Source organism: Cebidichthys violaceus, unplaced genomic scaffold (assembly GCF_023349555.1).
Source record: "Cebidichthys violaceus isolate CVI_PGR_0920_01 unplaced genomic scaffold, fCebVio1.0.p SCAF_52, whole genome shotgun sequence".
Classification (NCBI taxonomy): Eukaryota; Metazoa; Chordata; class Actinopteri; order Perciformes; family Stichaeidae; genus Cebidichthys; species Cebidichthys violaceus.
Window position 1 is genome coordinate 1,269,584 of NW_027176728.1, and position 27,976 is coordinate 1,297,559.

General features: G+C 41.1%; 1 protein-coding gene and 1 pseudogene across 1 annotated transcript; one reads left to right on the forward strand and one right to left on the reverse strand.

Annotated features, from left to right (window-relative positions):
- Nucleotides 1-27,976, forward strand: part of LOC137888158 (retinoic acid receptor alpha-B-like) — a 236,078-nt pseudogene that overhangs the window by 185,831 nt on the left and 22,271 nt on the right.
- On the reverse strand, nt 11,276-27,935 carry LOC137888153 (synaptic vesicular amine transporter-like). Its single transcript, XM_068731476.1, has 12 exons — nt 27,860-27,935; nt 26,977-27,078; nt 24,651-24,972; nt 24,496-24,554; nt 23,657-23,740; nt 23,372-23,464; nt 14,043-14,132; nt 13,891-13,934; nt 13,379-13,439; nt 11,674-11,769; nt 11,448-11,529; nt 11,276-11,345 (listed from the first exon to the last, which is right to left on the reverse strand). Exons 1-12 carry the CDS (start codon nt 27,933-27,935, stop codon nt 11,276-11,278), a joined length of 1,179 nt encoding a protein of 392 aa, XP_068587577.1.

Sequence of the window (27,976 nt, forward strand, 5' to 3'; positions counted from 1 at the left end):
GGGCTAAATCTTGGCCCAAACAAATGTAGGAGAAATATCAGTTTTTGTGAGTTACAAGGTTTAGTCCTTACGAAGGGCTCCCCAGCCCAAAGAGCTGCCCAGCCCACAGGGCTGAAACAATTGGGCTAAGTTGTCAGTCCATACAAATGTAGGAGGAATGTCAGTTTTTGATTTGTAAGGATTAATTCTTGTAAATCACAAAAGCTGACATTTCTCCTACATTTTTCGTTAACTTAGAATGAGCCCGAAGGGCAGCCCTTCGGGCTGGGGAGATTGGGTTGGGTTGGGACAATTGGCCTACATGGTCGGCCCATGCAAATGTAGGAGAAATGTCAGTTTTTGAGTTAGGATTATTCCTTATAACTCGAAAAAATGACATTTCTACTACATTTGTATGGGCCGGTCATTTATGCCAATTGTCCTACCCCAAAAGTCCCAAATGCCAGCAGGACAATTTTTACCAAACTTTTCTCTTATTTTTTACTACTTTGAAGCAAGGTTATGAAATGGATCCTTGTCATATTCAAAGAAGGTCATGTGAATTTAAAACCCCTAAAGTTTGGTGCTCGTTGCTCCAAGTTAAGGTCCCCAAAAACAGGCCCAAAGGGCTCATTTGATGCCATATTCCCTTATATTTGGGAATAATTTGAGCTATGATAAAATTGACATAATCTCTCAAATATTGGTCCAAGAGACCCCAGATTTTCGACAAATTTGTTGTACGGGCCTTACAATAAGGTGATTTTGCCAAAATCCCTCGAAATATCCTAGAACATTTTTTGGCGTGGATCAAACTCAGAACACAGCATGATGCGATGTCAAAATGGATAAGTCTGATATTAGAATTTGGTCAGATTTGAACACTTTTTTTTCTACACATATTGGAGCCCTGCTTGTTGAGTATGTTGTAGCCAGGCCCAAATGGGGCATATTCATGTAGGATGGCACACTCTAGAACCTAGCATGCCTGCGTGGGAGGAATGACAGTTGGTCTAATTTTTTTTCCGGCTAAATTGAATGGGAAAGTATATCCCAAATGTAATTAATTTAACAGTCATAACTTCTCAGGACATGGTTGAAAATGCTTGGAAATTACAGGAAATTTCAAATTCAATGTGATGACTTGAATAAGCCCATTAAGCAGCAAGTTTGCACACCCTTGTACAAGCTATCCTTCTCCAGGAACCTGCTATTGAGAGCTAAAACCAAGTGATTCTTAAACAGTCATCTGTTGTCCACTATTTTTGATGGAAAATCAAATACATGGGAAAATAGGTCCAACAGGCAGTGGCACATTGTGGCTGCATTTTGCTTAATCTGCGGGCTGAAGCCCTTCGGGCTGGGGAGTAGTGGGTATAGTTAGAATGCATAACCCACCCATTTCCTAGATTTCCAATGAAAGTTATACTTAAAATGCACAATTTTACCCATTTGGCACTTAGTCCAACCTTTTCCTAGGTTCACAATGAAAGTGGTACTTAAAATGCACAATTTCAGCCAATAGGCACTTAGACCATGCTTTTCCTATGTTTCCAATCGTACCAATACCCATTTGTCAGTTAATCCAACCACTTCTTATGTTAGCCATGAAAGTTGTACTTGAAACCCATATTTGCACCCTTTCGGCACTTACTCCAACCATTTCTTATGTTTCCCATGAAAGTAGTACTCAAAACCCATTATCAGACCCATTCGGCCTTTCCGCACATTAAATTGGTCAATACTGCCCCCCATAGGATTTGGACATTGAAGACAGCGTTTTCCCCAAAGTCCCTTTTTAGCCCCAAAGGAATAATGTAATGTACGCGGTTTGTCACTCACATATCTTCTGGGGGCACATTGTGCCATGTCCCTTTGACAGCCCATACAAAACCTTTTCTTCTTGCTAGCATAGAAACCGTGGGAGGGGTAAAGTGAGGAGGGACGAAACAAGCGTCTGTCCAAGCAGGTTCTTGTGAGTATAAATCAGATGTGTGTCAGTACTTACTGTTAGACTTAATTCCAAGTCTGTTTCATAGAAATACTGCGATCACACTAACTCTAATTTGAAACTTGAGATTTTCCGACTTCACATATCAGCCATGGTAAGATGTTTAATGTGATCTGTGATGTTAATATTCATACTGTATGTGCCCTGTATGTAGACAGACAGCTATAAACAGAGACAAAGCTGATTTCTATTGCGATCCAACCTTATATTAACAATATTTGTTATTTAGTTTCATGCTTTTGTCTTTTCCTGCTCGTTATCCCAGCACCAGTAACTACGAAGGGATCAGTTGTGCATGTTTTGTCCCCTGAGAACTGTGGCATTGACATTTTACATTACATTACATGACATTACAGTCATTTAGCAGACGCTTTTATCCAAAGCGACTTACAATAAGTGCATTCAACATTGGTAATCAAAAGAACTACTAGTCACCAGAAGTCATAAGTACATTTCCTTTTCCAAACAAGCATCTAAGAGCATGAAGCAGAGCATAACTCAGAGCCAAAGTACAGGGCAGAAACAAATAAAAACAGTTAGTGCTCTAAGTAATACGAATACAATAAGTGCAACAAGCTAGTATGAAAACAATAAGCGCTAAGTGGAAGGCTCAGGGTAGCACTTCCTGAAGAGGTGGGTTTTCAGCCTGCGCCGAAAGATGGGCAGCGACTCCGCTGTCCTGATGTCAGTGGGAAGTTCATTCCACCACTGTGGGGCCAGGACAGAAAACAGCCGTGACCGGGTCGATCGGCCGCCAGGACCTCTGAGCGACGGGGCAACCAATCGCCCCGAGGCAGCAGAGCGAAGTGGTCGGGCGGGAGTGTAAGGCTTGACCGTGGCCTGGAGATAGGAAGGAGCTGTTCCTTTCACTGCCCTGTAGGCTAGCACCAGAGTCTTAAACTGGATGCGAGCTCTTACAGGGAGCCAGTGTAGAGAACGGAGAAAGGAAGTTGTGTGGGAGAACTTGGGGCGATTGAACACCAGGCGAGCTGCGGCTTTCTGGACAAGCTCCAGAGGTCTGATAGCCGACGCCGGGGCTCCGGCGAGTAGAGAGTTGCAGTAGTCCAGGCGGGAGATGACAAGAGCCTGGATGAGAACCTGCGCCGTCTCGTCAGTCAGGAAGGGACGAATCCTCCTGATGTTGTAGAGCAGGAATCTGCATTTTAGACAATGGAAGGACCATCAGAGACTTCTTGGAGATTAATCTCAGCTGAATTTCAGGAGCAGGACCAACTCCACCACTTCCGGCCACACTCCTATAAATACCTACCCACTCTAAGCCTCTGCTTGCTCGCGCTTTCCGCATTCGAAACCGGAACGCCACGTAGAAAGAAAAAAACAAAAAGAAAAAACATCTTACCTTGCCTTAAACATGGATCTGCTGTTCATCAGCCCATCTGACAATTACAATCCTTTTGCCTCCCCAGAGGCCACCCGTACATTCTAGGGAAGCACTCAATCTACTGCCCTCCCCAAAAGCCCCAGGGACACCCACGAGATGCCGCTAACCGCCACCGGGATTGTCCAGGCAGCTCAATGCAGCCAAATTTGCCGATCTCGAACAAGCCCACCAGAATCCCTCTCTCCATTCAATCCTATACGAAGATTCAGATCCGGGGCCGTCCTCCAATAACTCACATCTCGGTGGCAGAGGGAGACCCGCCACCCCCAGACATAGACAACGTAAACCTAAGTCCCCTCTCTCCTCCCCCGCTCGCTCCAGACCCAGAGCTCGGGAACGAATCTCCAATGACTCCAGCTCCCGGGCCCCGGTCATGTCCCCCGTCGAAGACGCAGCAGCAAAAATCTCCGACTGGACCGTAGTCCACCTGCTAAGAGCATTAAAAGAGAAGGAGATTCCTCACCACCGCTCCAACAACAAAGCAAAACTGTTCCAGCTCCTCCCAACTTTCCAAAAGTCATGTCAAGCAAAAAACACCATCCAAAACACATCGGCGTAACATCAACGACTGCGACACAACCATGCACCCCCAAGCCCCGCCCTGCGACACACAAAGTTCCGGGTTGCCAGGTTTGCAGCGCATCACCTCTCATCCCCTTCCACTACCTCAGGCAAACTCAACTTTTCATAGCGGCACCAGGATGCCGACTCTCTCTTCCACTCTCCAGTTTCCACAACATTCTATCCCACCTTCTGGATTTATCAGCCCGTACTTTTGCTGTTCCTTCACACCACCCTTCTTCTGCCTTTTACCCCGGCACCGGGTTGCCAGGTCTTCTCTCCTCTGTCCCCCTCTCTCATCCATCCACAGTGCCCATCACTGCCGTCGGGCTGCCAGCTTACTACCCTTCCGCCCCCTTACCTCAGGCACCTCCAGTGACCTTCCACAGCACAACAAGAGTCGCTGCTTACTCTTATGCTCTACCCACTATGCAGACCCCTGGCACCGGGATGCCAGTTCCCACTTCTTCCTTCCCTACTCTCCAAACATCTTTTCCGGCACCACGCTTCTTCATTGTACTCAGCTTCATATTCTTTATTTATTCCATTCCATTTAGTTAATTTTATCGTTGATTCAATTATTTTCTGTTTAGTTATTTAGTTATGTAGTTCGTCCAATAAATATTTCATTCATGAAAGCTTGATCATTTGATTTGTGTGTATATGAAATAATAAGTCACAGTACACCAAGAACTCTATAGCAACCCAAAGATTCAAAGATTGAGACTTGAAGTTTTTCCTGTTTCCAAAATTGAGTATCATCCTAAATTATATCTAAATCATTTTCTTTAAATTATTTTACTTGAACTCATTGTGTTTTATGGCTGAAGCCATAAAAGTGCCATGACTCTTTTTATACTAATCTATGGGTTTATGATTCATAATTGAGTTATTGATAACCGTTACATTTGGATATTAATTAATTATTGTGTATTGTTATTATATGCTACAGGCAATAGCACTACAGCAAGTACAGTATAACATTTTGAATTATTTGACTGATTGATTAGAAACTTTTTCAGAATTTGCTGGGATTCCAGATGAGACTCTTGGATATCGGTAGAGGATTCTCTGCAATTGAGAGCTTTCCACAGAAATTTGAAGAGGTAAAACATATACAATACGAGTGCTCATTAATGGATGTTCTGCATCTCTATTGTCCTGGTAAAACAAAGAGCAAAAGAAGCATAAACAACAAAATAGTATGACACAGACGTAATTATTTCAGGTAAATTGTGGATTTGAAGACTCCGCTGATTGGTCCAGGTTCTCCTCCAGCCAGGGTCTTGATTGGGAGAAGAGTTTTTGTTTTAGATAAGTGAAAGCCCAAACTTTTCATACAGTCTCTTTAGGTTAATAAATTGGTATCTTTGATTTGAAAATGGATACTCCTTTACCCCTGTTGTCCCTTTTGTTATATCTAATTCACTTATGTTTAACCAAAGAGCCCCTTTTACCTTGAATAAATGACTCTTTAAACCTTTAAAAATCTGCTTTTATGTTTCCTCCTTTTCCTCAAACAAGCCTGGTATAACATTAAGCAGCAAATTCAGCACAACATGAACAATGTTATTTGAAAGCAATTCCAATAAATAGAAAAATACATGCTCGTTGACAGTTTTTCTTTAATCTCTCTCACTCTCATCTTCGTCCGCTTATTCGGGATCGGGACGCGGGGGCAACAGCTCCAGCAGGGGACCCCAAACTTCCCTTTCCCGGGCCACATCAGCCAGCTCTGACTGGGGGATCCCGAGGCGCTCCCAGGCCAGTTTGGAGATATAGTCCCTCCACCTGGTCCTGGGTCTCCCTCGGGGGTCTCCTCCCAGCTGGTCGTGCCTGGAACACCTTCCTAGAGAGGCGCCCACGTGGCATCCTCACCAGATGCCCGAACCACCTCAACTGGCTCCGCAAAGAAGCAGCAGCTCTACTCCGAGTCCCTCACGGATGACCGAACTTCTCACCCTATCTCTAAGGGGGATGCCAGCCACCCTCCTGAGGAAACCCATTTCGGCCGCTTGTACCCGCGATCTAATTCTTTCGGTCATGAACCATAGGTGAGGGTAGGAACGAAGATTGCCTTGCGGCTCAGCTCTCTTTTCGTCACAACGGTGCGGTAAAGCGACTGCAATACCGCCCAAGCTGCTCCGATTCTCCGGCCAATCTCACGTTCCATTGTTCCTTCACTCGCGAACAAGACCCCGAGGTACTTGAACTCCTTCACTTGGGGAAAAGACTCATTCCCTACCCGGAGTGGGCAATCCACCGGTTTCCTGCTGAGAACCATGGCCTCAGATTTAGAAGTGCTGATCCTCATCCCAACCGCTTCACACTCGGCTGCGAACCGATCCAGTGAGTACTGGAGGTCACAGCCCGATGAAGACATCAGGACCACATCATCTGCAAAAAGCAGCGATGCAATCCTCAGCCCACCGAACTGTAAACACTCCTCCCCACGACTATGCCTCGATATCCTGTCCATGAATACCACAAACAGGATTGGTGACAAAGCGCAGCCCTGGCGGAGGCCAACCCTCACCGGAAACGAGTCTGACTTACTACCGAGAACCCGGACACAGCTCTCGCTTTGGGCATACAGGGATTGGATGGCCCCCAGAAGTGGCCCCCTCACCCCATACTCCCGCAGCACCTCCCACAGTATCTCCCGGGGGACCCGGTCATACGCCTTCTCCAGGTCCACAAAACACATAGACCGGATGGGCGTATTCCCAAGCCCCCTCCAGGATCCTTGCGAGAGCTGGTCCGTTGTTCCACGGCCAGGACGGAATCCGCATTGTTCCTCTTCAATCCGAGGTTCGACTATCGGCCGAACCCTCCTTTCCAGCACCTTGGAGTAGACTTTACCAGGGAGGCTGAGTAGTGTGATACCTCGGTAATTGGCACACACCCTCTGGTCCCCCTTTTTGAACAGGGGAACCACCACCCCGGTCTGCCACTCCCTAGGCACCGTCCCAGACCTCCACACAATGTTGAAGAGACGTGTCATCCAAGACAGTCCCTCCACACCCAGTGCCTTCAGCATTTCTGGATGGATCTCATCTATTCATGGGGCTTTGCCACTGTGGAGTTGTTTGACTACCTCAGTGACTTCCACCAGGGAAATTGATGATGCTCCCCCATCAGCCTCCAGCTCTGCCTCTACAATAGAGGGCGTATTAGTCGGATTCTGGAGTTCCTCAAAGTGCTCCTTCCACCGCCCGATTACCCCCTCAGTTGAAGTCAACAGAGTCCCATCCTTACTGTATACAGCTTGGATGTTTCCCCGTTTTCCCCTCCTGAGGTTCCGGACGGTTTTCCAGAAACACCTTGGTGCCGACCGAAAGTCCTTCTCCATGGCCACTCCGAACTCCTCCCACACCCGCTGCTTTGCCTCCTTCACGGCAGCGGCTGTAGCCCTTCGGGTCTGTCGGTACCTTGCAACTGCCTCAGGAGTCCTCCGGGATAACATATCCCGGAAGGCCTCTTTCTTCAGTCGGACGGCTTCCCTGACCACTGGTGTCCACCACGGTGTTCGAGGGTTACCGCCCCTTGAGGCACCTAAGACCTTGAGACCACAGCTCACTGCCGTAGCTTTGGCAATAGAAGCTTTGAACATCGTCCATTCCTGTTCAATGCCCCCAACCTCTACAGGGATGCTAGAAAAGCTCCGCCGGAGGTGTGAGTTGAAGATCTCCCGGACAGGGGCCTCCTCCAGACGTTCCCAGTTTGCCCGCACTACCCGTCTGGGCTTACCAGGTCTGTCCAGAGTTTTCCCCCACCCTCTGACCCAACTCACAACCAGATGGTGATCAGTTGACAGCTCTGCCCCTCTCTTCACCCGAGTGTCCAAAACATACGGCCTCAGATCCAATGATACGATAACAAAATCGATCATCGACCTTCGGCCTAGGGTGCTCTGGTACCACGTACACTTGTGAACATCCTTATGCTCGAACATGGTGTTCGTTATGGACAATCCATGACAAGCACAGAAGTCCAACAACAAATGACCTCTCTGATTTAGATCAGGGAGGCCGTTCCTCCCAATCACGCCTCTCCAGGTATCCCCATCGTTGCCCACGTGCGCGTTGAAATCCCCCAGCAGAACTATGGAGTCCCCCACTGGAGCCCCATACAGGACTCCAGTCAGGGTCTCTAAGAAGGCCGAATACTTTGAACTGTTGTTCGGTGCATATGCACAGACAACAGTCTGTGCATATGCACCGACTAAAGTTTTTCTTTAAAGAAAATTAAAGAAAGTTTTTCTTTAATTATTTTGTCAATCCAGTTTCAGATGGTCTGGATTTCTGCCTTAATGTCTTGTAAAACTAATTTAATTCTCGGCCCACATTAACTTTTAAAGTGATCAGTTTTATGAAAGTTTTATGGCTCTTGACTCTGTTGACTTATGTGCATAATATCAAGGAGCAGTGATCCTGTCACAAGGGACGTCACCTGTTGTAGTTCAAGGATTCATGGATCATTTATTGTCGTTGCAACACAGGGATGCACAATGAAATGCAGATGGTGCTCATTTGTAACACTACAAACACGTGACAAACAAAATAAAGACAGTAGTAAATTCCTGTAATGCCTTTTTTATAATTTGCATCATAAAGAATGTAAACAGCAGCAGCAATTTTCACTGTTGTATGTGTAAGAAACAACCCAGTTACCGGAAATAATGTTTGCATGTATGCGTCTCCAAACTTGGGTGAATGTTGACGTTTTTGAACCATGAATACGTTTCTCATCAGCCTCATATCGCACTTGCAGAGATGCACAATACCATCTCGTTAGCATTGAAAAACACTTGGTTAGGTTTAGGCAACGGAATTGCTTGGTTGGGGTTTGAAAAAAATATCATGGTTTGTGTTAAAAAAAATAAGGTAACAATGTAACGTAACAGCTGTAAAATTACTGTAAATAAATCCCTAGTAAGCGCAACAATGCTTAGTCTTAAGTCTTAAGTGAACGGCTATTTCTGGTTTCACACAGGATACAAACAGCGGTCGTCTGGGTGAAAGTCCTGTGTTTGTTCGATGCTCCCTTAGTGGACTTTGTCACTTGTTACAGTCGTTATTATACCACGTAACTTTCAAATACGTTCACTCAAACTATGTCACTTGCTTTGAGCGTCACTCGTTGCACTACGTCACTGTTTCTGAACGAATGTAATAACTTCCACATTTGATTATGTATATATATAATATCACTGGTTTGCAGAAACGTACAATACCAATATTTCTTCACTGGCGAGTGGGCTGTAACAAATGTGTTTATCAGTTTTTTTCTTCCCAGCTCTCACCAAATGTTCCTCCTGTCGAGATGGACTAAACAGGAAGATGCAGAGTGGAGCGAAGATTATATTTACTGTTCCAATTATGGCCATGAGCCAGGGGAAGCCAATCGATGCCACTGTAGGACCTGCAATAGCTGGACCTTTGGACAGAAGAGACAATATTCAACACCTCGATAGAAAAAGTATCAAACCTTCAGGCTTGTCGGGCTGTTGCTCATTAGCATAGCATTAGCATAGCTGCAGTTTACTGTTTAAGGTGGGTATAAACCTGTGTTGTTAGGAGCAAATTAAACGGTCTATTAAAGCCCAGTGCTGATCTGACCTACAGACATATTTCGACTGAGTTTTAAGATCATATATTTCAATATAAGAGCATATTTATAAAGGTAAAGTGTTATTAATTTCTATCATGGCAATAGTTTAACATTTTGAAAAAAGGTTTCACTTTCTTGCCGAGAAAGATGAGAGATGAGATGATCAATGCAACTCTTATGTCTGTACGGCAAATACAAAGCTGCCACCAACACACAGTTAGCCTAGCTTAGCACAAGTACTGGAAACGGAGAAACAGCTGGCCTGGCTTTGTTGTCCAAAGCTAACAAACTCCATGTAACAGCACCTCTAAAGGCTGTTAATCCACAAGTTACTTAAAAGAAGCTCTAAATCTCTGAGCTTGCAGAGACGGCAGAGTCCGATAAATATTCTGTGTGGCAACTGTGCTTACCCACGGAGTATCCGATGCAGATTGCGACATCAGCAATAGCATAAACTGTACCATATACCGGCACATATCTCAGATCTACCAAGTTACCCATGAGAGGCATTATTGACGAGTCCACTGTGCCTGATAGAAACAAGATAATCATTCATTATTTCAACCAACAACAAATTAGTTAATTAAAAAGCAAATATTAGGCATGACTTACCAACTGAAAAGCCAACAATTGCATTCAGAACAAACAAATGATAGATGTTCTTGGAAAATCCAAACTGAAATTTAAAGAAAGACATTTAAAGTATATCATGGATTAAAGCCTGACAAGAACTTAGACAGACGTTTAAACATTCCCCACTCACATTTGGTAACTTTTTTACTGGTTTCAATGTCTTATTTGTTATGCATACAAACACGTTTATAGTAAAGCCTGTGAATTACAATGTAATTATCAAGTATACAGAGTGTAAATAAAATAACAAATATGACTGAGAGGTTAGGTGATAAAGGGGAAACACATTTGTGTGTAGAGGGACTTGGAAATAAGAAATAAACTATACTATTAAAAACGATACCTCTTTCATTACTATGGAGTTCTGTACCTTTATTAAAATAGGAAAACTGTGTTGTTATTGCAATTAAATTAGTTTTCTATTTTTTTGAAATGGCATAAAAAAATATATACCTTCAATGTGAAAATATTTCAATTATGAAATGTGTGCATTTCAGGGTACATTATATTTGTTGCAAAATATCAGGGTAAACCAGGGAAGAAGGGTGTACCTCTATAACTGTAGCTATAAAATAGTCTAATAGAATGTAAATGTATTCCTTGTACTTATTCACTTCTAGGTACCCATGGTTGTATTTTAATGTCATCAAAATGTACTCACATTTGGGATCTGCAATCTAAAGCAGTCAATCCTAAAGACTGGGTCAGGACCAATTGGTGGGTGGCAGGAGATTTTATATCTGCAGTACACCTTTAAGCCACCTGGGGAGCCTCAATGTTTGTATTATTCTGATAATTGTAGCCTACTTATAACATTAAATCTAATATGAAAGGCTAGCGTACATTCTGTTTGTTTTACTGATGAGAGGGAAAAAAACGAAATATTTGGTTTACCTATTTAAGGTAATATGAGGTGATGGCAGTAAAAATGGTCAAGAACGTTCATACGCTCACAAATTTGCTATTCTCACGGTTTATAGACAAGGCCTACTGTGAATTGGGTGGAATGGTTTGTCATTTTTTTAAATAGGGTCCCCAGAAAAAAAGTTTGAGAAACACTGATCTAAAGCGTTTACTTAATCTATGCAACTCACAGAAATGGTGGTTATTCCTGCCAGAATCATTCCGATACAAGCACACAGCCAACTGTGAGAAGAGATTAAGGACATAGTATTACAGGTATATCTGGGAGCAAAACCATGAAGAAACTTAAACAGGTCACTTAGCTTCAGACTCAGGTCAACATACCTTCCATTGTATTTTTGCGACAGGTGACCAAAGATGTTGGATGCAATGAGGTAGGATATGCTGTCTGTCAAGAAGACTGTCCCTGACACAAAGATACAGATTGTTTTTGTAGCAAACGTCTTCACAGGAAAATAACTGACTAATACATGACTTTAATGATCTTAAATGATTGGGGAAAAGCTTCAGCTACACCCTGATAAACTCTTTGCAGCATCAATGCAAATACCTAGCTGCCATTTGCTTGCACACATGGTCTTCATCATCCAGATAGGTAGGGCTGCCTCTATTATGGCAATAACCAGAGTTGTCAAACATATGGCTCCTGGAAAGCAGAGCAAATAGAATATATTTATTATTATGTCATTTAGTATGCTCCCAACCCTCATACCATTCCACAGAGCAACACAAGTATGTCATCGCCTACTTTTATTGTTATTAAACCGAAGTATTGTGTGGAGAGATTTTTTAAAAGGACAGCAGGATTTGGTGGCATCTAGCGGTGTTGGTTGCAACTGAATATCCGTTCGCTCACTCCTCGCTTTCCATGAGTGCAGAAACGTCGGCAGCCGTGTGCAAAACCGTGGTAACGTCATTCGCAATGGAGTCATGGGAGAGCCATAACAAAGAATAAATCTGTGAAAAAATAAGAAAGTAAATGTGGAAATATAAAGAGGAATATAATTGTGGCTTAGGTACGAGGTGTCCAAACTACGTTTTGAGGATGGTGGAAGACATCATGTGCAAAGCCACAAGTTTGGTTAAGTTGGAAATATCCTCACACCTTCAAATAGAAGTGTAAATAGAAGCAGATTTATTGAAGGTAAACGTGATTGAGATGCGAGGCTTGAGCTTCATGTAGCTCAAATGAGTTGTGGGATGGGGAATCTGTTGTAGCACCCGGGCAGGGCGAACCCTCTCAGAACCTCAGAGTGGTCCTGCTCCTGAAATTCCAATAAGTATCTTCAATTCAAACTTCCAGGATCAACAACTTTTAACATTTATTTTGGAAAAACGTAATGTTGCATAATTTTTGGAAAACATTAAATAACATCACTGTTGAACAGTGTAATCTTACCAAAACCACTCCACACATCAATGATGTTCTGGTTATACCACAGCGCTTTATTTGGAAAAATGTGCTTTTGAATAATTTTGGGGAATATATATTGTAGAAAGAAGTTCCAGAAATTTACCAAAATGTCTTATTCTTTTAAAGATTTATTATGACACTCCTATGACTCCTTAGCTTCTGGCCTCCGGAGCTGTCAATATGCAGCCCACATGGTTATGGACCATTAGTGGTTTAAGACATTAGGGAAGGCCCATTTTGTCACTCAGAAAGTGGAAGCTAACGAGCCTAGCTTAACTTTTTTAGTGCAGGAGAAGCAAGTTGTGAAAACACTGCTGACAAGTTTAAGACAAAACCAAGCTATTCTCTCACTTACGGAGGAGTGGAGGGCTGAGTTTGGTATTGGAAAACCAGCCACAATCAAAACATGTCTGTGATGCGGAGACGAGCACGGAGGACTCAGAACATACCAGTTGACATCATGGATGTATAAAAAAGAACTGGATACTCCCAGCCCTCGGTCTAGTCTCGAGCTCTTTCACATTAACAACGGAAAGAAAATAACTCTCTGGATTCGGCTAATAGTACATTTTATGACTTTTAGGACCTAATGATTTAAATAAGGGCTATTCATGTGATGGTACTGTGAAGTTGATTTACCTCAAAAAAATGATCTGCTTCGTTACAGATGTCTATTTCCCAATGCAAGTCTATGGGAAGAAGTCTTTTTGGGCCCAATGGCATCACGTGACGGATGTATGTAAAATCAGCTTCGATGCTTGGCGCTCTTCCTTGGGGCTTGGTTGACATAAAAACTGTGCTTTATTAGTAAACCATTGGCCATTTCTATAATTGAAAATACCAGCAGCAATGAGAATGTACGGATCCTTCAGGAGAGTCAGCAGTGGAGTCCCTTTTTCCATCTGTATAGAAACATAAAACATCTTTTTAGAGAAGCAACAGTTCTAATGATAAACGTTGTAGTTAATAGCTTTTAAGACCAATTAAAATTAAATGAAAATGAAATGAGCAACTTACTGGTACTTCTACTACATTATCAAGGCTCATCAGAATCTTTTTTAAATAAAATGTTTATTTATTCACCAGTTATTTTACTTTGGCCTTTGTTTTGCCTTCTTATGAATAATTGTGCCAAGTTTCTATGGTTCAAGTTTAATTGGGTTGCCAATAGAAACTATTAATTTTCAGTTTTTCAATCCAACCGTTGATAGTTGACAGTTGGTAGAACATGTTTTAAAAAGGTGTGAAAAGGTAGCATTTAACTGAGAAGTTGTACACAGACCTTTCCAGAGGTCAATGTTTGATTTTCTAAACACAGGTGTGGTATTTCTTTGAATCAATATGTCACTGTACCTCTGCTTGCGCACGCGATGGTTTAAAGATGAGGGCATGTAAACCTGTGTGGATAGGGAGACAGGACAATCTGATGTACAAACAACACCACATGTTTCACTCTCTTTGAGGAGGATTAAATGTTTCATCTTATGTACACCATTCCACAGTACCTCCAGCCAACACAGCAATGACAGCCAGGACCAGGAATGGAGCCATTTTGCCAACAAACTGATACATCACACTGCCGAATGGAGCCCCCGCTTCAGCATATGAAAGAAATTATTGATAATTACAATGAAAAAGTTAAACAATGGAGTAAAAGCATTTACATTACATTTTTTACATTACAGTCATTTAGCAGACGCTTTTATCCAAAGCGACTTACAATAAGTGCATTCAACATTGGTAATCAAAAGAACTACTAGTCACCAGAAGTCATAAGTACATTTCCTTTTCCAAACAAGCATCTAAGAGCATGAAGCAGAGCATAACTCAGAGCCAAAGTACAGTGCAGAAACAAGAAAAACAGTTAGTGCTATAAGTAATACGAATACAATAAGTGCAACAAGCTAGTATGAATACAATAAGTGCAAAGTGGAAGGCTCAGGGTAGCACTTCCTGAAGAGGTGGGTTTTCAGCCTGCGCCGAAAGATGGGCAGCGACTCTGCTGTCCTGACGTCAGTGGGAAGTTCATTCCACCACTGTGGGGCCAGGACAGAAAACAGCCGTGACCGGGTCGAACGGCCGCCAGGACCTCTGAGCGACGGGGCATGAATAGGTGTCTATGATTCAGACTGCTATGCTGGTAAATGCTCCGTATGTCTGAGCTCCGTATGTCTAAGCTGTAGCCTATCCCAGCATGCATTGGGTGTTTTAGAACGTTGTGGGCATGCTGCCAATCAATGCTGTCAATAATATATTTTATTATTATTATTGCATCAATGGGATGAAGTACCTTGTGATTTTCCCAACATTCACTATATAACAATATACAGTATATTTACATTGAAATATAAAATCTCATTTACTGGAGTAGAATTTTATTAATATTTCCAATCCAAAATGTTTACAACTCTCTGGTTTGTACATGTTTTTTCATACAGATCTCTTTAGTTTTGTCAATATATGTTCAATATATGAGGTAATATATGATTGGATAGATGCCATTTCAAGTTACTCGCATGTTACTTTACATTTGTTTAGTACCAAGATCCTGGATGTGAGGTTTATTGAAAAACACTGCCTTATTTCCGCAACGCATCATTCGATTGTACAGATCCCCTAAAAAGTGTTTCAAATGTCATGGTGTTTCAACCTGAGGTAGAAGAAAATAATGAAAATCTGTCATTCTACAGACATAGGAAAGGTTGTCATTTTTTGGGGCTTTTAGCAAATTACCTGCTGGTTCATCAGTGCAACCAATAGACCAAAAGATAGTCTGGACCCTTGTTCAGCATATTGTAATTAAAGTGGTCGGAGGGTAAACTAGACCTCCTTGCACCTCCTCTTTGGCCAATCACAAGTTATTTCAGGGAGCGAGCGTTCCTTTTTCAATGGCGGAATTTGCAGAACATTTGCGATTCCAGCAGTGGCACTGCTAAACAGCCCCAAAAAGGAAGGCAAACTTACCAAAAAGAGAGTCTGACAGTATTGGTTTCAGTAAAGGAAGAGAAAATGTTGCAAATAATTTAGCCTTCTGTCAATTGTAGCTAAACTATCAACAACCTTATCTGACAGGCTTCAATGATATTGCAGCTTACTAGAGCCTCAAATCACAGTATGTCATCTCAAAAGGCTTTACAGAGCCATGCATTTGCAAGGTGTGACAGCCTCAGTGTGGCCTTTGTCCCGCTGCCCTGGTAGAAGCTGGTGGTGTAGGTCCTTGGCTGGGTGGAGCTGAGGTGCCATCACCCTAATTGGGCCTGTGTTCCTACAGCATTTAACCCCGCCTGCCTAGACGCCAGTGTCTCTTTCGGTCCCTACCAATCTGTTGTTGCGTTGTTCTTTTGACTTGTTTTAAATCAATTTGAGATTGTTACTGCAGGTCTGGTGTGCGTCTCCCTCCTTTGTTGCGGCTCAGGAGGCGGGTGTAACAAATTCCAGTGAGGGGAGTGAGGCGGAGGGACCGAGAGGGAGATATTTTTGTCTCATTTGTAGTCTGATAAACAGTAAATCCATCAAATTCAGTGCCCCATGCTATTTTGCTATTTCCAATTTACTGTAGCTACCTGCTAATAATCTCTGGCTGTCAGAAGTGGAAGTAGGCGTGTTTTCATGTCTCAACCCCTTTCCAACTTTTTTGTATTTTTTAAAACATTATGCAGTGGGTTGACTCAGGCTCAGACCTGGGGGCAAAGTTACACTAAAATGTTCAGAAGTGCAATTATTTTTGAGTTTTGGAGAAAATTGGAAATTCACAGCTTGTTTCTCAATTTTCTGGATTCCAATGCCCATGCTGATAGTCAACATGGATTTGACTCCACACCCTTCCATGCTCCGCGCTGCTACTCGAGCACAACGTCCTCCACAGACAGTTGGTGCTGCTGTGGACCTTGATGAGGCATGCAAGCACGTTTCTGTAGCCCACCGCAAGAAGTGTGGCATCTAATTTCTGAAGCCTTTAGCCACAGGTGTGAAACTCAAGGCCCACGGGCTGGATTTTATGTGGCCCGCGGATCCGGCAGCAAAAAAAACAAACAAAAAAACAATTAAGTTAGATTTGATAGTAAAAATATCCCCATGGTCGAAATTACGAGATAGAAAGTCGAAATTATGAGATACAAAGTCAAAATTATGAGATATAAGGTCCTAATTATGAGATAGAAAGTCAAAATTATTAGATAGAAAGTCCTAATTATGAGATAGAAAGTTGACATTATGAGATATAAAGTCAAAATTATAAGATACTCAAACACAACAGTCGCAGTTCTTTGGCTTAGGTTACCCTACATTTTTTTTTTTGGAATATTTTATTTTTCCAAGTTTTTTAACCAAGCAAGAGAACGTGCAGAGCTTACAGAACACAGTACATTAAACATTACAAAAAATTACATAACACGCTAAGAAAGAAAAAAAAAAAAAAAAAAAAACACAAATACATGAAATAAAATTAAGTAAATAAATAAATAATTCCCCCCACCCAAACAAACCAAAAAACAAAAAAGGTTGGTGCATAAAGTGACACAGCACAAAGCATATTGTAACTTCAAATAATCAGTCCTATTGTACTGTTAGTGTTGTACCCATGTACTCCAAATAAGGCTGCCAGATTTTCAAAAATAAATGATATCTTTTTCTGAGACTATATGTAATCTTTTCAAGAGGAATACAACTGTTCATTTCCACAGACCATTTGTCGATGAGAGTGGGGGAATCAGATTTCCATGTCATTGCAATACATTTCCTGGCCACACATAAAGCAATTACTGCAAGTTTAATTTGGGGCTTTGTTAAAGACCTGTTGAGAGTTGTGAAGTTTCCCAGTAAACATAGCTCAGGATCTAATGGAAAGGTAACACCTGTGATCTTAGTTATTGTATTACAAAAGTCATACCAAAAGGACCTCACCATTGTGCAAAGCCAGGTACAGTGTAGGAAGGAGCCGACCTCTATACCACATCTGAAACACATTTCTGACAATTCAGGTTTGGATTTATGTAGCTTCTGTGGGGTGAGGTACAGCTGATGAAGAAAATTATAATGAACAAGTCTGTACCGGGCATTAACCGTTGCTGACAAACTGTTCTGGCACAAATCTGACCAGAGTTGTTCATCAATTGTTATATTCAAGTCTGATTCCCATCTCATCCTGGATCTGTGTAATCCTGGTTTTGGGCCCTCATTCAGCAACATGGAGTACGTTTTAGAAATAAATTTGTACACATTTCCCTGGTGAAGCAATTTTTCCACATTAGTTAACACAGGTAGAGTCATTCCAGGGCCCAGGTTGGTTCTCAAAAAAGATCTTAACTGGAGGTAACAAAAGAAAGTTCTACTGGACAAGTCATACTTTCTCTTCAGTTCTTCAAAAGACATGAGAAGTCCTTGATCAAAGCAATCTTCGAGATGCCGGATTCCTCTGTCATGCCAAGTCTCCAGAATCTTGTTATTTAGAGTCATGGGTAGAAGTTCATTTTGTCGTAGAGGTGTTTTTGGTGATAGTCTCATATTTAGTCCAAGAGTTTTGTGAACTTCATACCATATTTTAATAAAATGTTTCAAAATAGGATTGTCTGTCCTGCTGGATATGGTTTTGGAGTTCCATTTATAAATAAAATCACTGGAGGTTTCTTCTTTCAAAGGATGAAGTGCAATTTGTATCCAAGAGGGGGCAGCACCACCGTCAAAAAATGACAAAATATATCGCATCTGGGCTGCTAAATAATATTTCTTTAAATTGGGTAGTCGAAAACCTCCTAGACTATAATCCCATGTTAATTTTTCCATTGACACCCTTGGCATTTTACAGTTCCATAAAAACTGCCTAATGTGTTTGTTGAGGGTTTTAAAAAAGGTTTGAGGTAATGGAATGGGTAAGGACTGGAAAAGATACTGCAACCTCAGGAGAATATTCATTTTCACACAGTTTATTCGACCAATTAGAGTAATGGGTAGATTCATCCATCGACGTAGGTCGTTCTCGATTTTACTCAGCAATGGGACGTAATTCAATTTGTACAAGTTTTTAAGATCATTATCTGTAATTATTCCTAGATATTTAATATTCGGTAGCCACTTAAATGGGGTTGTTTGTTGGTATTCAGTGTGATCGAAGTTTGTGAGTGGAATAATTTCACTTTTTTCCAAATTGACCTTGTATCCTGAAATAGCACTATAGGTGTTTAGTAGCGTCTGTAGTTTAGTGAGAGAGTTAACCGGGTCTGTTAGATACAGAATTACATCATCTGCCAGGAGATTAATTTTATGATTTATTTGGTCCACTCTGAACCCCTTTATATCTGGATCCCGTCTAATTGCTTCAGCAAGTGGTTCAATAGCCAGGACAAAGAGTCCTGGAGACAGAGGGCAACCCTGTCGACTCGATCTACTCAAGGGAAATGCTGTCGAAGTCTGTCCATTTGTGGTAATTTTGGCTCTGGGTTTATGGTAAAGGGTTTTCACCCAATTGATAAACAAATGGCCAAATCCAAACTTGCCCAAAACTTTGAATAAGTACGGCCACTCTAGCCTATCAAAGGCCTTTTCAGCGTCTAATGCTACAGCTACACTAGGTTCAGTTTTAGATTTTGTTAGATGGATAATATTAAAGAGTCTGCACAAGTTATTGGCTGATGAGCGTTTCAAAATAAAGCCGCTCTGGTCTGGGTTTATTAATTTTGGCAAATATTGGCCAAGCCTGTTAGCCAGGGCTTTGGAAATCAATTTGTAATCTGAATTCAACAAGGAAATAGGTCGAAAAGAGGAACACTTTAATGGATCTCTATTTTTTTTGTGAATCACAGTGATTATGGCAGTGGAGAATGATTCTGGAAGAGTTTGAGTTTTGGATGCTAAATTAATCACATCCATTATAAGGGGGGTAAGTAAGTCCTTAAATTCTCTGTAGAATTCAGGAGGGAAGCCATCCTCTCCTGGTGATTTATTGGATTGTAGTGAGCAGAAGGCCTTTTCAATTTCTTCCTGGGTGAAGGGCAAATCAAGATTCTTTTGGTCTTCGTGGCCGAGTTTTGGCAATTCAATAGTGGACAGAAATTCATCAATCTTAGATAGATCCTCTGGTGATTCTGATGTATATAGATTTGTATAAAACTGTTTGAATGCATCGTTAATTTCTGTTGGGTTGTGTGAGGTTGCACCCGTTTCAGTTTGAATTGCATTAATTGTCCTTGAGCTTTCCTCTGTTCTCAATTGCCAGGACAGAATTTTGTGAGCTTTCTCTCCCAATTCATAATATTTTTGTTTGGTTCGTAAAATGTTTTTTTCAACTTTATAGGTATGTAATGTATTGTATTTCAGTTTTTTGTTAACCAGCCGTTTGTAAAGTTCTTTAGACCCAGATTGTTGAAACTCCTTTTCCAATTTCAAAATATCTGCTTCTAGCTCATTTATCTCTGCCATATATTTATTTTTGATACCCTTTGTATAAGATATTATTTGTCCTCTTAGATAAGCTTTTAGCGTGTCCCATAATATGAAACTATTAGGGGAGGAGGCGCAGTTTGTCTCACAAAAAAAAGTTATCTGGTCCCTAATAAACTGGCAAAAGTCTGGTCTATGAAGGAGAGTAGGGTTCAGACGCCATCTATATTGGTTTGCTGGTTTTTCTGGCATCAAAATAGATAGGGTCAAAGGTGAATGATCAGACAGCATCCTAGATAAATATTCAGATTCTAGTGTTCTATGAATTAGCTGTGTTGACAATAAGAATAGGTCAATCCTGGTGTGAGAGTTGTGTGGGCAGGAGTAAAAGGAGTAGTCTCTAGTTTGAGGGTGCATCTGTCTCCACACATCAGTCAGGTTTAGATCTTTCATAAATGATAAGGTAGTTTTAGCTGCTTTTGTTCTGGATGTTGTTGTGGCTGACTTATCTAATATAGGGTCTAAGCAAAAATTAAAGTCACCTCCTACAAGTATGTTTTGTTGTCCCCTGATACCTTCATGAAAATATCTTGAATAAAGGATTCATCATCATAGTTAGGTGCGTATAAGTTTAACAGTGTCCAGGGTTCAGAGTAAATTTGGCAATTAACTAAGACATAGCGGCCTGATGGATCAATTATAGTTTCTCCAATTGTCACTGGAATGTTTTTATTTATTAAAATAGCAACCCCCCTTGCTTTTGAGTTAAATGATGATGATAGTACGTGTCCTACCCATTCTCTTCTCAGCTTTTTATGCTCCTGTGTGGTAAGATGGGTCTCTTGTAAAAAAGCGATATCTGTTTGCAGTTTTTTAAGGTGTGTCAAAACTCTCTTCCTTTTAACAGGTCCATTTAGCCCATTCACATTAAAGCTAACAAACTTCACTACCCTATTCATTAATGCTAAGTGTGGATATCAGAGTGTCATCGCCTCTTTGTAAATTCGCTGTGCAAGAGCCAGTGTATCTCCTGTGATCAAATAAAAAAAGATAAACCAAAGCACCAACATTAACGAAGAAAACAAACCCCTTCACCCACCCCTCTTCCCCCCAAGTGCCTAATCCTGAACATTTGACACTATCTTCCCTATCAAACTGGGTTGTGCACTTTGCACTTGTCAAGTATGACATGTCTGGCTGGTTCAGAAACATACAAACCAGCCCAAGGCTTTGTCTGAGAAAGATTTTAACAATATGTATAGTATCCCATTTTAAGTGTAACAAGAAATTATAACAAATGCTGAAAACACCCTTTTCTGAAATTATTAGAACGCAAGCAGGGTGGGTTAATATGAAACCAATCTATCAGAAAAAACTTAAACTTGAATTGCTGCCATCACTTACTTTATCCCAACATCTTTAACCTAACAAGAGTGACGGCAGTGCTAACGAGAGACAGCTCCTGAGAGCTGCTGCTGCGTGTCTGGGTTTCATCCACCTGTTGGTTCCGTCCGCCTGGTCCGTTATGTTTGTCCCAGGGAGTGCCGCAGGAATGCTGCCGCTTCTTTTGGTGTTTTGAAGAATTGTCTTCTTCCATCGGGAAGCGTGATCCTCAGTGTTACAGGATGAAGCAGGGCAAACGGGATGTCCTTGGATCGAAGCTCCCTCTTAACTTGGTCGAACTCCTTTCTGCGTTTCATCAAGCTGGCGCTCAGGTCCGGAAAAAACAACACAGGCTTATCTTCGTACATGACGTGGCCGTTGTTCTCTTTGGACCTCTGTGTGGCGATGCGCAGGATTTTGTCCCGGTCTTGGTATTTAAGCAGGCGTATCAATACATGTCTCGGTCTCTGGTCTGCAGGTGGACGGTGTGTAAGGGTTCGGTGTGCTCGCTCTATGATCAGCGGCTCAGTGAAATGCTCTCGTCCGAGAGTGGCTGGAATCCACTTGGTAAAAAAGTTCACAGGGTCGTTTCCCTCGCAGCTCTCCTTCAGGTTAACAACGCGTATATTGTTGCGTCGGCTGTAGTTTTCCAGCTGGTCGACTTTCTCCAGTAAAAAGTCATTTTCTTTACTTAGTTTTTGGACGCGAGAATCTAGGCCCACCAGCTGGTCCTCCGCTGTGCTAATGCGGTCTTCCGCTTCGGTTATGCGGGTGCTCAGTGTATCCAGCATCGTTTTCAGTCCAGAGATAGATTGGTTAATTTCTGCGGTTTTAGAGTCGAGTTTACTGGAGAGAGCTTGATTACCGTTTCGTATCTCTTGAAGAATGAGGGAGTCTTTCACACCGCCTATGTGCTCTTGTGCCGCCGCCGCCATGACATGAACTTCTTCGTCGCTATTCTCGAGAGTTGTTTTATCAATAGATGTCAGAGTTTGCTCACCAGCTGAGTTTAGTTGTTTGTTTCTGGTTCTTCGGACCATAATAAAGCTGTCTGACCAGGTTAGGACTGACTTTGGGTGTTTTAAAAGATTTTAAAATGGATTAGTTTGAAGAGCCTCTGGGCCAGCGTCTACCTAGCTTCGCTGCATCACGTGACCCCTGGGTTACCCTACATTTGACATAGAAATGGATTGTGAGTACATTGAAGACTACTTTAAACTTGGCTTTACAACAGATAAAATCTATGGGTAAATGGATGCATTTTTTAAGCAGTGCATGCTAAAAGGTATGTGAGCAGGTGTGCTCCGACAAGATACAGACTTTTAAAAATATCAGTTTGTGAAGAAACACCATCGCAGACCAAGTTCAGGAACTAGCAGGCAATCTGACAACACAGCTAGCCGAAGAGACGAGCAGTTACTTGTCTTTTTCATTAGCTGTTGATGAAAGCACAGACAACACGGATACAGCACATCTATCAATGTTTATAAAAGGCTGAAGGCAGACTTGAATGTCAGTGAGGAGCTCTTGGATGTAGCTGCATGAATGGGACAACGACGGGGAGGACATTAGTGATGCAGAGAGGTGACAAAAATATCTTTGAACAAAGTGAATGTAATAACTTGTGCTTGATGATATTTGTCTTCGTTATTTTCTTTAAAGTTTGATCTTTGATAGAGTAATGTGGGTTTCTTAACCCTAAATTAAAAGGATTTATGATATAACAACAGAAATGTACTTAAATATATTTTTACAGTTATGTAACTGCATGTGCAATAGTGTTACACTTGAATAAACAATAATCAAATGCATGTACATGACATGTACATCAAATATTTCAGAATAAAAGCCTTGGGTTTACAATTGAAGGGATTCTTCAACAGAAATAATCTACTTCTTCTACGAGAGATTCTACTTTGAAACAGAAACTGTAAGTGTTGAGTTAAAAATAAGTAACTTTTTTTCATGTATCTACAGATATCTACAGACATTAAATGTGCATGTATAATCAAGCAGATTTAATGCTTTAACCCAAAAGCTCTTTATTTTTGAGTGCGCAATCGGATGCTCTACATACCTATCAATCCTAAAGCCAATCCAGTGAACGATATACCCATTGCACGCCCTCTCTCCTTGTTGTCTTTGTACTCATCAGCCAGCATAACCATTCCTGAAAAACAAAAGAAATACAACCAATATTAATAATATCATTAGTGGGATAATTAATGGGATTGATTTTTTTCTTTTCAAATCTTTTTGAACATGAACACTAAAGTCCTAATTAAAACCTTCAGCCAAATGTATCTGTTGTTTTTGTGTATTCAAGTCAATATTGTAAAATATTCAAAAATGAATATCTGACCTGCCACAGACAAGCAGGATCCACCCACACCTTGCACTGATCTGGCAACCAGCATTAAGATGAAGCTAGATGAAAAGGCAAACACTTCCAACGAACAAGTGAAGATTAGATTGATAATACCCAAGAAATAATAAATAATAACTGTCTGTCTTTGTGGGAAAAACGTGTTACATTTTGACATTTTCGACTATGTAGAAAGAATGATATGTTTCTATCTATTCAAAAACTACGACTAAGACGTCCAAGGTCAATTTCATCAAGGCCCCCCCAAAATATCTGGTTCAGAAGTTGATTTAGCTTTTCGACCTGTTGCATTGATAAGCAGCATTGTATTTAATATACTTTACTTCTATGACAGCAATGTTAGCTATCGTTAATGGTTCTCAAATCTATGCCCGTAATGTATAACGTTACTGTCATAAGTCTCGGTCAGTAATGTTACTTTTTCATTAACGTTAGCTAAGTCTTTGCTAACATTACTGGTTCTTAAGTCTGCCAGTAATGTCAGCTAGTGTTACTGGTTCTTCAGTATCATGCTAAAATGCTAAGTGAGCCAAACGCCTCACAAGAGTGGACCTTTAGATAGAGGAAAAACTCTGCATTAACAAATCAAGTTGCTGCATTTGTGGGGGCGTGTTATGTCACCTAGTCATGAGACAATGAAACACAATCTAGGAAGTCAAGTTTAACCAAAACCAAAAGATGCCAGAACTCTGCACAGCTGTTTATAATACTGTTACTCAGGGTTTTACAAATCACTGCTGCAATATTTTGGTCTTTGAAGTGCATTTTTTTACATGCAGAGCTGTTGTCTGAATGCACTCTAGTGCAATACTTACAGGTAGTCGCAAAGAAGATTATGCAGAAACCAGCACACATTGGGATGTGGTATCCAATCCTGTAAAATACACAGTGCATAGGTAGGGCAAAGTGAGTCATGTATTTTGGAGCTTGATAAAAGTCTGCATATTTCACACAGATCAAAGTCACTCACCTGTCAGTAAGTGGCCCCATGAAAGGGTTAATGATGAGCTGTATGGTGGACTTGGAGGCCAACAGCAGTCCTACTTTGATGTTGACTTCATCCAGATGAGCATCTGCATAAGAACAGTCTGATTTTGGGAATTTCTGGGCCTCGGTGGAATCACTGGAGATAGCTGGGGTCTGGTGTGGAAGTGCAGATGTGGAGCCCAAAATCACTGATCTATATTTCAGTGACTGGTTGACGGGAGGATTGACTGTTAAGTCGGTGCTGTTCCCAGGAGTGGTGGTGGGAGCCTGGTCAATCTTGTACAGGTAACTTGGAAGGATGGGTACTGTCAACAAATAAATCCATAACAAAATTTTGATTTGATACCTTCAGCAGCATTCCCAATAAATTAAATGCAGCGTTGTTATCTCTGCCAGGCATAAACCTTGGGTGAGGTTCTGTGTTCGGTTGTGTGTGTGTGACTATGTGAGTCTGATTGTCCATTTGTGCACCTCCGAGTCTGTCCATGACTAATCTTGCATTCTATTGTGGCAAACTGCATAATATTTGGGGGCCAAATATTATGCAGTTTGCTGCAGTAGAATGCAAGATGAGTTATGGCTGCATGCTCAAGGACCTCTTGTGGTTTCGGTGACTTCGGCATTTTTCATAACACCTCTTATTAACGCTACCTGTTGGCTAACCGCTAACAGTACTACCAGTGCACACACTGCTGTGTCTCTGTTTGATGATGCTTTGCAGCACTGGTTGTTTTCATTCAATCACACATTACAGCAATGGTCGTTGTAGACACACCTGACAGAGATCTTCACTCTACTGAAGGCACCTTTCTTGTTCAGTACTGTTTTTTAATAGGTGACCATGACCCGTTTTCCCTAGTTTGAATTAAATTGTTGAGTTTATGCAGGTAAGATAACATTATTCTACATGAATTTACAGGTACAACTTCAAAACCAAAATAATATAATTTTTTGAGAATAAGCCATTGTAGTGGGAAAATACTACATCCTTTACCTATTTATTGAACTAAAGGTAGTCAATTTTAAATATATTGAATCAAAGATTCCTGGAATTGACTAAAAAAACATTTAATTGAACTAAAAGTATTATATTTGTATTATTAGAAAAATGTAAAAGTAAATGGTCACTGTTGGTGTTATACCATTATATCAGTGGTGGGCCGTCAGGGCCACCAAAGCCTTCTCTGCTGGCCTAGACAGAATCACAAAGTTATAGCTATTTTATAATATAATAATATAGCTTTTATCCAATCAGATTTCGCCCCTATGCTGTCTCTAGGTAACAAAAATCTGCCCGAGGCTTGCAGAATTACAAGTGAAACCCTTTGCAGTTTAAGTAAATGGGGACAATATTGTTGATTGTCATAGTCTTCAACCAATCAGATTTTTAGTTTGACATATTCTTTGACATGTCAGAGCCTTCTAACTGTCCTAGCCATACGTGATTGGTCAATAGGTTGCGTGACATGTTGGGCGGTGACGATCCCATTATCTACTGCCTCTGTCGAGCTGACATTTTCAGGCCTCAAACGCATTAAAACATATTCAAGAAATACAACTGTGGACGCTCGACTGTCATCACTGGCGTCCATGAATCGAGAAGGACTTCTTACTGGAACTGAACTGCACAGATTTAATGTACAACCGTGGTATTAAACTTTGTATTGGACTTTGTCTTTAAATAGTGAAGAGCAGCTTTGGTAAGTGAACTGCTTTTGCTTTTACATCTGCAGTAGCGTAACTACTTAATTTGTTTATCGTGTCGTTTTTATGATAATGTTAATATTGTTCCCTCTAATGTGAATAATATTTGAATGGCCCATGCTCTTGAGTGTGGCGGAATACGAGTAAAACACATTTTACTGTTTATACATGACATATTTTGCTTGTACCACCTAAATTTGGAAAAGTAACTTCAGCTGTCAGATAAATGTAGAGGACTGGAGGAGAAGAGAAAAAAGAAGTGAGAAGTGAGGGAAAAAAGTCAAAAGACAAAACAACAACAAAATTGATCTGTATCGGCCGTTATGGCTCATCGACATTTGGGGGCATCTCTAAAAATTGTAACATCTGATCAGTGATTCAATTTTGGTGATGATTAAAGATTTAACGTAACAGGAAATAATATTCATTCATATTGTTTGGTAGCATTTTTTGACACTGACATTCTTGTCTACTAAGGACATGAGAAAATAATTTTTTAAGAATTGCACAAGGGTTAAGTACTGTAGGTATACTTAGCCGCATTCCACCATTGGTTGGTTAAGTGTTACGATTTATTGCACAACAGGCTGTATGTCTGAACCTACCAACCACTGACAGTAGCATATTATCCAGGAACAAGGCGAGAAAGACAATAACCAGGGTCATCTTCTTCAGCTGGGCCTCCTGTCTCAGCCAGGTTAGTAAGTCTAGGTTAGACAACAAACAGTATTTGTCATTGTATTTCAGCTTCAAATTCCAATTCACTGTTGAAATCTGCTTAACAGGAAAGAGTCATTTATATAAATATGTGATGTAATAATGTCCAGTGTGAATAAAGTTTAAAAAAATCTGCCAGCTAATCATGGTTTTCAGTTTTCTTTGGTATCAAAGTAATCCAGTGATAGCTTTCTTTACATCCGTGAGTACATTGCAAACAGGAACTACTTTTAAAGTCTTTCCTTTATTTCTAACATCTAACACCCACACTCGAGTTCTAGATAGAGATTTCAACAGTCAAATCTGTGTTTAATAGGGTCAAAATATACAGTACAAAACATATATTTTACATCACTTCAATCAATTTCCCATCACATTTTCACAAATAGGAAAGAAAAAATAAATCTTCAAGTTGAAAAATAATGTACTTATTAATTTGTGTATGTAGAATACATCACAGACAACAATTTCAATAATGAAGCCTAGAAAGAAAAATGTAAGAGAATATAGTAGCTCAAACTTACCCATATTTTCAGTTTTCACAAAAGGTAGAGAACAAAACTTTAGTGTGTGATGAGCTTGCGATGTGTACAGTCGGACAGCAAACTGAGATAGGGAAAGGTTACACCTTATCCTGTTGCATAGGCGTGACAAAAAACATTGGCATTTAAGCTTGACTGACCTGTTTCACTTTGTTTTAAAGATAGATTTTGACTCAGGCTTAGACAATAATAATTAAAGCTGCAAGCAGCGATGTACGGACCCTCGCACCTTCCCGCATCTCGGAGGTACTGGCGGGACGCCAGCAGACGCGGCCGCAAATGTCTTCGACCATCGGACAACGCATCCCGGAGTTAAACAGATTTTTCCCACTGGACTCTGTGATGC